Consider the following 14,576-nt stretch of genomic DNA (forward strand, 5'->3'; position numbering starts at 1 on the left):
TGACGTTAGCTTTGCCCGTTAGCCTGTTAGCTTCTTCTTCGTGATTTCATTAGGGTTAGTGCTAGATCGTATGCTCCGGAGGGACGGTCTACTGTGATTTTGTATAGATCTATGAGTTTGTTTGTCTAAAAATACAAATAATCCTAATCCTAATCCTTAAAGTTAACCCCTTAACTCCCACCTGAACCGAGCACAGTTTCTCCAGTTTGGCTTTACCCCAATCCAAAAGCTTCTGGAAAAAAGCTGTGAAAATAGCAACAAAACAGACGAAAACAATGATGGAAATGTGACAAAAAAGTGACGAAAAATTGATGAAAAAGTGGCAAAAATGTCACAAAAATGTCACAAAAAATTGATAAATAAATGACAAAAAAATGACTACAAAATTGATGAAAAAATGTCAAAAATGTCACAAAAAAAGGACAAAAATGGATTAAAAAAAACGACAAAAAAATGACAAAAATGTGACAAAAAATGGATTCAAAATTGACGAAAAAATGACAAAAATGTGACAAAAATGTGACGAAAAAATGGACGAATAAATGACAAAAATGTGACAAAATGTGACAAAAAAATGACAAAAATGAGTTGAATACCCAACAAAAAATGTTGGAAAAAAAATCTGATGACGTGAGGAAAAAGATCCTCTCGGTTCAGGCGGGAGTTAAGAGGTTAACCATTTCCCTGGCCCTAACCTTAATTTGTGTCATATCATCTCACGTTTTCACAGCAGACTGTCCCTCCGGAGCAGACGATCTAGCACTAACCTTTCATTAGTGTGTATTGCTTTCTCCGGTCCGGTGGCAGTCAAGTTGCAAGCACGGTTTTCTGGTCAGAGACACCAGGGGGAGATGAAAGACCCTCCAATCATCCCATAAACACTTGTATTACCCCCACAGGGACTACGGGAAGGATTTACTAAGGTAAACACGTTACTTAGTGCTGCTTTAAATGATCTGAGGCTCTTTCAGACGGTCAATAGAAGTTTGGATGATTTTAGTCTCTCCTTTTCATTTTTAGTCAGTCTTATTTTAGTCGACTAAAATATCTGGACATTTTAATCATAGTTTTAGTCTCATGAGAAAGTTTTAATTTAGTTTTAGTCCAATTTTAGTCGTCAAAAATATCACTTTGACTAAAATTAAGACTAAATATTTTAGTCGACGAAATTAACACTGCTCATCATACCTGGAGTGGCGTTCTGTTTCCTTCTTGCATCTCTCTGTACTCAAAACGCTGATGTACAAACAGAGGAAGTGCGCCCTCCGCTGGCTTTAAGTATAACTGCATTGTATAACATCATCAAACAGGCATATTTTCTTGAAACATGTGTTAATTTAAGTCATACTATGAAATATCTATGTTTAAGGCCCACAGAACAGTTGTAAAAGCCTGAATAAAGTCTGATATGAGGATTTTCAACTATTTCAGCTCTCAAATTGCTTCCACAATTGCCTGACTCAACCTTTTTTAACCAGGGAAGTAGATTAATCTCTTTTTCAAGGAAGTCCTGGCCCCAGAGGGAGACCCCAGGATACATGTTTTGGCCCAAACACAGGCAGAACATGGTTGTTTAAGTCCACACGGCATCAGTGGCCTCGTTTTAAGAATTTAAACGCTCAAATTGCATGAAATAGTAGGAGATAGCTATAATTTTTTAGCTTTACTGAACAGTTTCACTTCCCTGTTCGTCAAATGAAGAGTGCAGGTAGTTTTTACACGAGCTTTTACCCATCGTCAATGAGTGCACAGTGTTTTAGAGGTGAAGGTGTCTGTGAGAGAGTGTTCACAGCCTGAGTAAAGCATAATATCGGACCTTTAAGAGCATGATTCAACACAAACACAGTACTGGTGACAGAGATCCCAGGTCAGTAAATGTTGGGGCAGTCACTGTAGCCCCTGTCGAAGTACCCGCCGGTGTACAGCCAGTCCTCCGCTTCAGTGTGAGGGTTTGTGCCGAACTGGAACCACCTACAAAGACGCAACAAAGCTGCTCAGTTCCCTTCGCTAATGTTGGGACTATTTGTCGTCTTTGTGTCATTTTACGTGGCCTTGTTTTTCAAATCAAATCAAATCAAATTTATTTATATAGCACATTTAAAACAACTGCTGTTGACCAAAGTGCTTCACAAAAGGCCTACAGTACAGAAACAATAGTTTTTGTTGGTTCTACAGATGAACTTGTCTTGCCATAAAATAACATTGATGGATCAATGTTTTCAACCAGTGTTCAACCACTTTTGAACTAGAAAAGTGACCAAAAGAGCTCGTTTTGGGAATATATTTTACTGGGCAACAAAGAAAGGCTAAACAAAAGGTTGAAAAAATGCAGCTTTTTAAAATTCATTCAACAGTTAAGATGATGTGATGTGATGTTCGTAAAGTAAAGTCTTGCTTGACATATATGCACTTTTGTTTAAGCTCTTTAACTCCCGCCTGAACCGAGGGCATTTTCTCCAGTTTAGCTTTACCCAAATCATGTAGGCCAGTAATGTAAGGCCTCATTTGAAAGCTAAGACCTACAAAACTCATCTAAATGGATCTTTTTCCTCACGTCATCAGATTTTTTTCCATCTTTTTTTTTGGGGGGGGGGTATTCAACTCATTATTGTAACTTTTTTTTTTTTTTTTTTTTATCATTTTTTTGTCATTTTTGTGTCACATTTTTTGTCATTTTTTGTCACATTTTTTGTCAAATTTATTTTTTTTGTCACATTTTTTGTCTTTTTTTTAATCATTTTTTGTCACATTTTTTGTCATTGTTTGTCACATTTTTTGTCACATTTTTTAATCAATTTTTTGTCACATTTTTTGTCTTTTTTTAATCAATTTTTGTCATTTTTTTGTCACATTTTTTGTCATTTTTTTCACATTTATTTTTTTTGTCGCATTTTTTGTCATTTTTTGTCACATTTTTTGTCTTTTTTTAATCAATTTTTTGTCACATGTTTTGTCACATTTTTTTGTCATTTTTTTGTCAAAGTTTTCTCACTTTTTTGTCACATCTTCATCGTTGTTTTCATCTCAGTTCTGTCGCTATTTTCACAGCTTTTTTCCAGAAGCTTTTGGATTGGGGTAAAGCCAAACTGGAGAAAATGTGCTCGGTTCAGGTGGAGTTAAGGGGTTAAGTGACATTAAAACAGGTGGAATAACCTGAGCAGTAAATCCTGAATTGTAAAACAATACATTTATTTTTTATTTGTTCTACTTTGCTCAGAGTTCCAATATTAGTGGCGTGTAACATGTGGACTTTATTTCAATATGAGGCATATGCAGACTCACCTGGTGGACCACTCCTCGTCTCCTCTGGAGCGCTCTTTACGAGACACTCTCTGTTTCTCCTCCAGTCTCTCTTTCTCAGAGCTCGCCGTGTCTGTTAATCACATCGTGAGGTATTGTAATTTCATGAGATTGAACAACCAAAGCAGAGATAAAGAGGAAAAAGACAGATGTAACAGTGAGCATTGTGTCACCTATGTCTCCGCTCTCCATGGCCCGTATGTCCGGCCTGAATCTGCAGTCTGTCGGTGCCAGCAGTCGCTCGGCGCCCGGCTCCAGCTCGTTCAGTGTCATGGCAAAGTTGGTGAAACTATACATCTACACAAGGGGGAAATATTTTAGAAACTGAGGGATATTAATGTGCCTGCTTCACACTGAATGCTGGAAGAGAAAAACACTTTTAGTATGTGTTTAGTCAGGCTAACGATGAGATACATGGATTAAGATAAGCCTGTGCTTCATCTACTATAACACAGGACAGCCCTTTGAACTGTTTCTGCTTTGACACAGAACAATGTGGAATAAAGTAAACGCTTAAAGGGACTGGATGCAAGTTGTTCATTTTTATACTCACTACTGCCACCCCAGGTCTTACACGTAACTGCAGCTTCTATATTAAGCTCGTGCATGACATTTCGGACCTGAAGTAACAACTTTTTTAGTGACAGTGCAGGATTTTAGAGGCAGTTGTGGTGAACAGGTCTGAGCTCATTCTACACATTAGGACATTACTGGAACATGTAGGGGGAGGAAAATACATCATTTTAACATTTTTAAACTTCGTATAGTCCCTTAAACCTCTTAACTCCCGCCTGAACCGAGAGGATCTTTTTCCTCACGTCATCAGATTTTTTTTCAGATTTTTTTGTTCAGTATTCAACTCATTTTTGTAACTTTTTTGTCACATTTTTTCGTCAATTTTTTTGTCCATTTTTTATTAATTTTTTGTAATTTTTTTGTCATATTTTTGTCATTTTTTGGGTCATTTTTTATCTTTTTTTTTTGTCAAATTTTGGTCATTTATTCATCATTTTTTTGTCAATTTCTTGTGACATTTTTGCCACTTTTTCATACATTTTTCGTCACTTTATTGTCAATGTTTTCTCACTTTTTTGTCACATCTTCATCATTGTTTTCGTCTCAGTTCTGTCGCTATTTTCACACCTTTTTCCCAGAAGCTTTTGGACTCGGGTAAAGCCAAACTGGAGAAAATGTGCTCGGTTCAGGTGGGAGTTAAGGGGTTAATGTTTAAAAGTGTGTATTTTTCCACACTGCCTGACAAAAAAAACCTGGGTTTAACTGTTCTGATCTGGAGTCGCTGCAGTTGGTCAGGTCTAGGTTCAGCAACACTATGAGCCCAAAGAATGAGCTGAACATCCTGATTCACCAGGTTTTTCCTACAGTGGATTTCTTCTTCCCTGATTCATGTTGTTCACATTGAGAAAGAGTGGTTAAAGGAGCATCAGAAGTAACTTTCACACACTGGATCCTTTGACATTGCAGCTTGAAGCTTATTGAAACAATGCCACAGTGAATGTGTGGCGTAATCAAAGCTAAATATGGTCCGACTAAATATTAGAGCATGTGACCTTTTTGTTGTGGCGAGTTATTTTTAGTCAGGCAGTGTAACAGAGTAGGGATGAACAATACCACATATGTTGGAATCGATACGATACCGATACTTTTGGAGTCATTTTTGTGGATACCGATACTGGTCATTTCATATGGGTGAATGTATTTCAATCAATATACATTTCTAAAACTGGTTATTTTATATAATTAACTGGTCAATTAAAATTATATTATTTTAACTGGTTAATTAAACAATACTAATGTGAAATTAAATACATAAACAACATTTTTAAATTAATACTTAAATGACAAACAGAACCTAAGCCAGAATGATATGCCTGGCTCAGTTCAATCCTTTGCTGTTGTGACTGTTTTGGCTCAGAACAAAGAAACAAATCATCTTTTTGGGTTGACAATTGCTCCCCAGCCTTCTTTTTTCACAATATGCAAATTAGTATCAATACTTTTTGCCCAATATCTATACTTAAAAAGTAGCCGTTTGGTATCGATATATCAATACTTTGGTATCGATCCGCCCATCCCTATAACAGAGGTCCTGCTGTACATATTAAATACCAGCAGCACAGTCAGTGATAAAAAGTTGTTATTTCTGTAGCAGATCTGACAGTGACCTGTGCAGAGTGCGGCGGTCGGGGCGTTATCCTCCACAATAAGGCACTTCCTGGTACCATAGTGACCGTCTCCTGGATTTCTGGAACATCGTCGGACTCGTCCTCTTCACAGCTATTTTCCTAAACACGAAGGAAGAAAAAAGATTTGAACAGTTTCCCCCTATGAGCACAGGCCAATACAGATAAACAATACACTACAACAGCTTTACACCTGCCACGACTTCAACACGTTTGTAAAGCCACACTTCATTGCAAGGCCATAGGGAAAGATACTGGCAATGACTGAGTAACATACACTTTAACATAACTCAGACGACAGCAGCAGCAGCAGCACACTATAGATAGGACCACACACAGTGTCACCTTACCTTCTGCAAAGCCACTGCATGTTATTGTGAAAGGAAAAGATATCATTTAAGACACAAACGTTTAAAGACAAGTAAAGCAGATAGACTTAAAGGGGGGGTATTATGCAAAATGGACTTTTTCAAGCTTTCCATCATGTTATTATGTCATTCCCTCATTAAAAACATGCCTGAAGTGTTGCCTTGGCACATTCACGTATTTTTGAGTCATCTGTAAAAACTCTGATGGCGGCCATTTTAGGGATAGGTTTGCCTGAGTCCTCCTAGGAACGCCCCCACCTCCTGGAGACGCCTCCGAGCTTTCGTCACCAGCCGAGTAACCAACCACTGCTCCTCAGCAGAACCCCCTCCCCACTGATGCCACAGACAGCGTGTGGAGGGGGCGTGTCGGAAAGGCTCAGAGGTTCTTAAAGAGACAGAGGCCTATTTCAAGACATTCACTACAGCCATTTTGAGAGAGCAGTTTTATACAAGGCAGTTATTCTAATTTACTGCATTTACAGACCAACAGAAGGTTTGGTCATCATTGTAGTGTGATATAGACTGGTGCTATGTGATTGGAAAAAGCATAATACCCCCTCTTTAAGTTCGTGCATGACGGCAATTCAGACCCAAAGTAACTTCTACAACTTTTTGAGTGACATTCTACCAATAAGGACATGGCTGGAACATGTAGGGGGAGGAAAATACATAGTTTTAACATATTTAAACTCTGTATAGTCCCTTTAAGTCGCAACACATTTCCATCTTAGACTAAAAATGACATGATAAAGTGTTGAAAATAGGGGTTGATATTTTTTTCAGATTCAGGTTAAACATTTTGCAGAAAGAGGGACTCTGGGTAGAGAGAATAAATAATAAGAAACCTTTAAGTCAATAGCAAGTTGTATATTAACAATCAATAACAAATTACAGTGCCATATCTAAATAAGAAAACATTGATCAATAAAATTTGTCACGGATTATTTAAACAGCTGACAAGTCGAGGTTTATCAGATGAATCGAAAACTAACCTGTTTTGTCTTTTTGGATTCACCTCCCGTCTTCTTCTCTGACTTTTTGTGCGTTTCATAAACTTTTGGGTCGACACTGTACATGCACTCCGTCCACTTCCCATAAATCACTCGTAGCTTCTTTTTGCTAATTTAACAAACAAACAAAAACATGGCGAATTAGTACAAACAATACAGACGCAAACACGAGAAAACAATGTACGAATCGGAACCTTTTGTCTTGAATGTAGCCCTCTACTTTGTGCAGTTCTTTTCCAAACATGCCGCAGGGTTTGAAGTTTAAAATACACTTATCGCCAGTGCTGACAACAGTGAAACAGAAGATAAGGCTTAGATTATGAACCACGAGTCTAAACATTCACAAAAAGGTTAAACTTGCAATCTGGAGAGAAAACTCAACCGGTCATATATATTTTAATTTAAGGCGAGACACGGCAGGTGAAAGAATTGATTTTTCACGCAGTGGTCGAAGTGGAGATTTTTATCTATTTTCCTCCCTTTACATCTTAGTTTTCATGTCAGTATAAAAATAATAAAACTCACCCGTATGATGTTTATTTTATGATGTTTTGTCTGCGAGGTGGGGGCGACCCGGAAGTAGCTGCTGCTCCGCGTAGAAAGGCCGTCTTTCCCGCGGGTTTTCATTCATAAATATTGACAGATTTTACATCCACGTGTCCTGCTAAGGGGCCCCGTGATGACGCTTTCACCCAAATATGGTGTTTTTCCTCCTACGAGACGCTGGAGCAGAAGAGTCGGAGAACGGGCCGAGCATGCGCACTCGCTACAAAACTTCAGGGCTGGTTTTCTCTGAATGAGAGAAGCCGCACTCGGGCAGAGCCTGAGCCCTTATAGAAGCTCCCACAGACTCCAAACTTTACAGGCTGAGACCTCACAATATTTTGAAGTTTTTTTCAGATGGATTTTTTAATATCTAATTCCTAGCCTGATTTATTCAACTTTGAAACAACAAAAACACGGGCGGAATTTGAGTTTTTACAGATTTTTTCACTGATGATTAGTTTATTGAAAAACTAAACAAAATATCCAAAATCCCCTCTGAAAAAATCTTAGTTTCTAATATGTCAATAAAATAAAACCATTTAATCTGGCTCAATTCATTATTTTGATTTCATTGCCCAAAATATAGGCAATTTTGGCCATTTTAATGCTCACATAAACATAAAATGACAGAAAAAGTGCAATAGATTTTTTTCTCATATTTATATCTGTGATGTTCAGCAAAAGTTTCAAATTGACATCTCTACATTTATTTGTTTTCCCCTATTCACCTGCAGTGTCTCGCCTTAAACTGTGATTTTAATGTGATAAATCATTCAATTATATGTAAGTAATGCTAAATCAAGTTCACAAATACACTTTAAAAATAATAGTAGAATGATACCTATGGTTGAGAATCTCCACAGTCCCATATTGCTCGATCCACAGCTTCCCTATTATGACGTTATGTACACAGCACAGTGGGTTTGTCCATGTGTAAGCCTCTTTATGTCTAAAATAAGAAAAAATATACATTAGTAAAGTCTGAACTGAGAAGCCATGACTGTTGCCACAACTATTAACAGAAATCTTACTTCAGCAGCTCTAGAGTCATGGTGCCTTTGGGCTCTGCTTCGATGCTTTTGCCCCAGAACTTGAGTTTTGGGCAAATGGAGCCGTGAAACACAAAGTCGTGCTTCAGAGACTCGGCGTGAAAGGCACTGACGGGCGGGTGGTGGCTCACCTGCTCCGAGATCAACCGGTAGCCTTCGTCTTCCCTAACAATTCAATAACATACAAACATATTGTAAAAAACATGTGGGACAAGGCATGTTTAACTAAATGTGATTATAGAACAATTAAATAATCAAATGAAATGTAGGAGCAAAGGGATTGATGTTATACTGTACTACATTAAAAAACAAGCTCTGTTATCCGTACCTTATGAGTTCAAATGTTTCTCCGAGTAAAGGGTTAAATGGCTTTCCAGTTCGTTCCCACTGAGATGCTACAGCTGACACTGCAAACGCAGCTACAACCTGCCAGCAAAGAGAAAACTGGTTCAAAAATCTAAACCAGAAGCCGTTAAAGGAGACATGTTTATTGCCATTGCAGTTCTAGCACTGAAAAAGTGAAACAAACACAGTCAGCAGGATGCATGGACTTAAAACACACAAATGTGGTGCCGGAATAACACGAGGAAAATGTGCTTTCAATAGTTGATTCCACTGAACACGTTTCCTAATCTTAGTTTCTGAGTTATGACGACGTACCTGCATGCGCTCGATGGAGTCAGACAAGCAGCAGGCTTCATGGATGAGATGAGTGTGTTCCATATACTCCGAGATTCTCTGGAGGAAGCTCAGCGGTTCATTAAATACCACTGGCATCGCAATCTTGGTCAGCTCCTGCAAAAGCGTGAACAATACATGACAGGTTTAGAAAGAAACTGACTGAAAGACAAATCACGAACGAAATGAGTTTAAAATAGAAGAAAACAAGAAAACGATGAACACTCAAAGAGCTTCTCTGGGAAATATTTGCTGTCCTTTGAGTAGTATCATAGGACTAACCATGCCAATGCATTTCTTCAGGATACTCCACACACTGAAGTCATTTCTAGAAATCATTTCTGCAGGTAACGTTTTCCTGAAAGAAAACAAAAAGCAAATAAAGAATCATGCAGTTAAGCATGAAGGTAAAGCATAAATTAAACAGGAAATACTGCGTTTATCTACTTTCAACTATTCACAGCCTGCTGCCTCTCTTATGTCACTCAAACACACTCTCTCCTGTGCGTGCCACTACGCCCTTCACCTGAGCAGCAAAACAAAGCCTCTTCAGCCTCTCCTCCTCTTTACGACCACCAGAGTCTTGGCCCCATGTGGAGACATTTTCCCAAAATAAACCAATTCTTACATCGCTGATGTTTCTGTCTCTCTAAAAAGGTTCACCCAATAAACAATTTATTTCACCTCACTCAGTTCAGTCCCTTTAAGTCTCTCTGGATTATTTGTGCCAAGAAACAAAGCCCCGGAGAGGATGCGCCTCTTACCTGCGCTGCCACACTCCGTTCTCCTGAGAGGCACTTTTCGACACCAGGGCATCTTTGTAACTTTGCTCACAAGAATCATCCGACTCCAGCCCTGAGGGGCAGAGAGCCGGGGTTAGAGAGGAAAAACATGGGCAGCTGTTTACTATACACCGACTTCAAAATAATATGTTTTATTGTTTTATTATTTGAAGACATGCAAAAAAAAGGGTTAAAAGGAAAGCTGAAAGGAAGCACAAACCAGAAAAGGCCGTGCAGCTTAGACTCATTTCTAATTCTTATCATAGTGGCATTTCTTTAAGTGAACAATTAGTAGTAGTAGTAGTAGTAGTAGTAGTAGTAGTAGTAGTTTATTTCTTCAGTCATTATGAAGATTAGAATACATATTTTCAGTGATCTGGTATATGAAACAATAAGAATAAACGTATTTTAAGTGCTTAATGACACCTAACCTTTTTATGCCTAATCCCATAAACAGTAATAACACTGTGACCAAAGATGGCACATAATACAGTTACTGTGATACCAATGATAGTAACACAGCACACAAAACATAAACTTCAAGAATTGGAAATGACACAAGAAAAGGTAATGTAATTCTTTTTCTTTTCATCCAAGTGATCTATACTTTCCTACAATATTAAATTTGTAGATATTTTGTGTATTTAGTTTTGGAGCTCTTAAGTTGTTTATCAAAACCAGGGATCTCCAGCCAGTAGCTCTCCATCCCTTCCTTGGAAGCCAATGGTTTTCTACATTTCCACACACGCTTCAGAAGTCAAATTTTAGAGGTATTTTCTGTATGTTTTTAAACATTTTGACATTAAATAACACAAAACATTAAATAACACATAACATTAAAGGGACACTGCGTAACATTTGGACTATGGTGTTGACATCAATACAAAACATAGGGCTGTGCAATTAATCGAAATTCGATTACGATTTTGATTACAACAGTAAACGATTACAAAATTAGCATAATCGCAAAAAATCGATTATAATTTTTTTTTTTTATTATTATTATTTTTTTTTTCAAATGTTTTTTTTTTTTAATTTTGGGATTTTTGTAATATTTTTGCTGGATTTTTGTAATTTCTTTGATGGATTTTTGTCATTTTTTTGCTGGATTTTTGTAATTTCTTTGATGGATTTTTGTCACTTTTTTGATGGATTTTTGTCATTTTTTTGCTGGATTTTTGTCTTTTTTTGCTGGATTTTTGTAATTTCTTTTATGGATTTTTGTCTTTTTTTTGCTGGATTTTTGTCACTTTTTGCTGGATTTTTGTCACTTTTTTGCTGGATTTTTGTCACTTTTTTGCTGGATTTTTGTCATTTTTTTGCTGGATTTTTGTCACTTTTTTGCTGGATTTTTGTCATTTTTTTGCTGGATTTTTGTCACTTTTTTGCTGGATTTTTGTCACTTTTTTGATGGATTTTTGTCATTTTTTGCTGGATTTTTGTCATTTTTTGCTGGATTTTTGTCATTTTTTGCTGGATTTTTGTCATTTTTTGCTGGATTTTTGTCATTTTTTGCTGGATTTTTGTCATTTTTTTGCTGGATTTTTGTCATTTTTTGCTGGATTTTTGTCTTTTTTTTGCTGGATTTTTGTCACTTTTTTGCTGGATTTTTGTCATTTTTTTGCTGGATTTTTAATAATCGTTTGAATAATCGTGATTTCAATTATGACAAAAATAATCGTGATTATTATTTTTTCAATAATCGAGCAGCCCTAACAAAACATGCTCCTAATGACCAGCTCTACACAGAAAAGTCTATTACTGCGGTGTGTAATGAAAGGATGGATTTGGATGAGGACCTAACCTGTTCAAATCTTATATTCTGCTGACTTTAGTCGACATCGCCATGGAGACGAGCTGGAGACCCACTCCCAGTAAAGTTACAGTCATGTCTGAGTCGCTCACAGCGAAAACTCATGCTTGTTTGTACATTTATGAGGTATTTTTCAATGATGAAAATATCTGTCATGAAATAAATACTTGTATTTCTATTTTATTTATTGGGTAAAAGTCTACGCGGTGCGGCTTTAAATACGTTTTTTCTCTCTTTATGTTAAAATATCATCTTAGTTATTACTGTTCTTGTGTGAACTCTTGGGTGCCATAATTACATCATAATCATAGCATTTTCATGATCATCCTAGAAACATAAGTCCTTTTGTCTGCTCCTAAATCCCAGCGTGTGTCCAGAGGTGACCGAGCCTTCTCAGTGGCCCCTAAACTTTGGAACATCCTTCCTCTACATGTGCGCTCAGCTCAGTCTGTAGAGGAGTTTAAAACCAAATTAAAAACTCATCTTTTTGCTTTGGCCTTCGGTTCTAGACCAGACTCAGTTTGTGCCTTTATATATTACCTGTGTTTAACTTTTATTGTGTCTATTGTACATATTGTTACTGTTCTTGTGCAGCACTTTGGTCGACTAGGGCTGTTTTTAAATGTGCTTTATAAATAAAATTGACATTGACATTGACATAAGTCGCTCCCTGATGTTTTGGTTACATAAAAGTAGATCAGCAGGCAAAAAAAAAGTCCCTGATCTAAACTGTTCCATAGACTGAGCCCTTATATGCACCTCCTCTTTGTATTGTTACACTGAGGAAAAACATACATGCAAAAAGCAAAGTACTGAACCTATACAAAAGTGCAAAAGAAGTGGTATAAGAAAAGTACAACCACATAAGACACAGTAATCATCCGCAGCTCACCTGTCTCTGCGTCGTAAAACTCCTCCTCGCTGTTCATTTTTTGTTGATTTTTTTTTTTTGAGCACACAAGGAAAGTGTCACTCTGAAGAAGTCACGTTTGCCCCATCGGCCTGTCCCCAGAGCAGCATCATCATCACAGGGACCAACCAACACAGCACCTGCACCCAACCACGGACAGCTAAGGAATCTATAAATAAATAAAATCACCACAGAACACCACGCGAATATGTGGGAATAATGGCTTACAGTTGTTAAGCTACTCCTTGTTTGTTAGCTAGCCTGACAAGCTAGCATTAGCATTCTGTCGACACGCTACACAAACTCGTCGTATTGGACGGGTTTTGAGCAGCGTCCATCTATTGCGAAGAATGCACGTCTAAATATCACGCAATTGTGGATACCTGGGTTTCAAGGCTGAATCAGGCCTGCAGGAGCATAAACAAACAAGAGTTTACCACTTCACAGACTAACCGGAAGTGAACGGCAAGGACACCGTGAGTGACGGGCCCGCGAGCCAATCAGAACGCGGCGTGATTTTGACGTCTCTTTTACAGTTTCTTATTTATTTTGGGCCGATGTTTACTTATTTATTCCCCACAAATTTCTGATGACAAATAAAGTGAAAGAGGTTTCGTACAAAATCATCCATAAATATTATCCAGTTAATTCTTTTTATGACTAAATTCAAAAGGAACTGCTCTTTTTGTGGAGATCATCCAGAGACAATACAACATTTTTTTTTGGACATGTTCTTACCCCAAGAAGTTCTGGAAGGACTTATGTAGTTTTATAATTGGACGTCTACACAAGGACTTTACATTGAACTGGGAAAACGTTATTTTTTGTTTCTTCAGAAAACAAAAGAATGAAGACGTCTATTTTGTTGTTAATTTACTGATACTTTTGTCCAAATTTTATTTTCACAAGTGTAAATATTCTAAGCAGAAACCCAACTTTACACATTTTGTTAGTGATACTCTCTCATATATTAAGATTTTGGAAGTATTTGCTCAAAATACAATATATTTGTAACTGAATAACTGTATTGTACAATTCTGTTACCCCCTGGCATACTCTGTACTCTGTATATTCATATGCTTTTCAATAAAAAAATAATAAAAAAATTACTTATTTCCATCCATCCATTTTCTTCCGCTTTTTCCGGGGCAGCAGTCTGAGCAGAGATGCCCAAACTTCCCGATCCACACACACCTCCTCCAGCTGTTCTGACCCCGAGGCGACACCAGGCCAGCTCGGAGACATAGTCCCACCAGCGTGTCCTGGGTCTTCCACGAGGCCTTGTCCCACTAGGACATGCCTGGAACACCTCCCGCGGGAGGCGACCAGGAGGTATCCGGAACAGATGCCCGAGCCACCTCAGCTGCTCCTTTCGACGTGAAGGAGCAGCGACTCTACTCCGAGCTCCTCCCGGGTAACTGAGCTCCTCACCCGATCTCGGAGGGTGCGCCCAGACACCCTGCGAAGGAAACTCATTTCGGCCGCTTGTATTCGCGATCTTGTCCTTTCGGTCATTACTTATTTATTTATTTTTATGTGCGTTTTCAATATTGTTTATCATTTAGGTTAGTTGGTTTGAGCAACTTCAAAAAGCATCGAAAGGATTACAAGAGAGTAACAATTTTCAGGGTTGTGCGATGCTCAAAGGTGAGTAGGAACCCATATGTGAACCCCCACCTGAAGCGAGCACGTGTTCTCCAGTTTAGGGAAATCTAAATGCAAAATGTGGCAAATAAGTGAAAAAATGTGTGATAAAAACGCACAAAAAAAATGTGAAAAAAGGGGAAAGCTATCCTTTTGGAATAGTTTTATAGGACTTGGCTTTCAAATGAGGCGTTACTCTGGTCTATAGACTGTAACATTTTAGATTTAAAGCAGAACTGGAGAAAATGCACTTGGTTAAAGCAGGGGCTAAGAGG

The 14,576-nt window shown here is 37.9% G+C and overlaps 1 protein-coding gene across 2 annotated transcripts; it reads right to left on the minus strand.

Annotated features, from left to right (window-relative positions):
* Positions 1-1,766: 1,766 nt before the first annotated feature.
* Positions 1,767-13,126, minus strand: LOC306965035 (oxysterol-binding protein-related protein 2-like). Of its 2 annotated transcripts, none has more exons than XM_079559251.1 (14): positions 13,041-13,126; positions 12,640-12,817; positions 9,917-10,007; positions 9,435-9,510; positions 9,135-9,269; positions 8,803-8,900; positions 8,457-8,639; positions 8,267-8,374; positions 7,074-7,163; positions 6,862-6,988; positions 5,484-5,603; positions 3,474-3,597; positions 3,283-3,373; positions 1,767-1,971 (listed from the first exon to the last, which is right to left on the minus strand). In XM_079559251.1, exons 2-14 carry the CDS (start codon positions 12,674-12,676, stop codon positions 1,869-1,871), a joined length of 1,383 nt encoding a protein of 460 aa, XP_079415377.1. In that variant the 5' UTR covers positions 12,677-12,817; positions 13,041-13,126; the 3' UTR covers positions 1,767-1,868. The 2 variants fall into 2 exon arrangements, with proteins under 2 accessions (XP_079415377.1, XP_079415376.1); XM_079559250.1 differs by having other exon boundaries at positions 12,640-12,797; positions 13,041-13,125.
* Positions 13,127-14,576: the final 1,450 nt, after the last annotated feature.

Source organism: Gobius niger, assembly GCF_951799975.1.
Source record: "Gobius niger genome assembly, chromosome: 6".
Lineage (NCBI taxonomy): Eukaryota > Metazoa > Chordata > Actinopteri > Gobiiformes > Gobiidae > Gobius > Gobius niger.

Coding starts and splice junctions, on each gene's coding strand:
- LOC306965035 (XM_079559251.1), bottom strand. CDS start 12,676: ATGAACAGCGAGGAGGAGTTTTACGACGCAGAGACAG. Junction 8,901..9,134: donor ACTCCATCGAGCGCATGCAG/GTACGTCGTCAT, acceptor CTTTGCTGGCAG/GTTGTAGCTGCGTTTGCAGT. Junction 3,598..5,483: donor GACCGCCGCACTCTGCACAG/GTCACTGTCAGA, acceptor CCCCTTGTGTAG/ATGTATAGTTTCACCAACTT.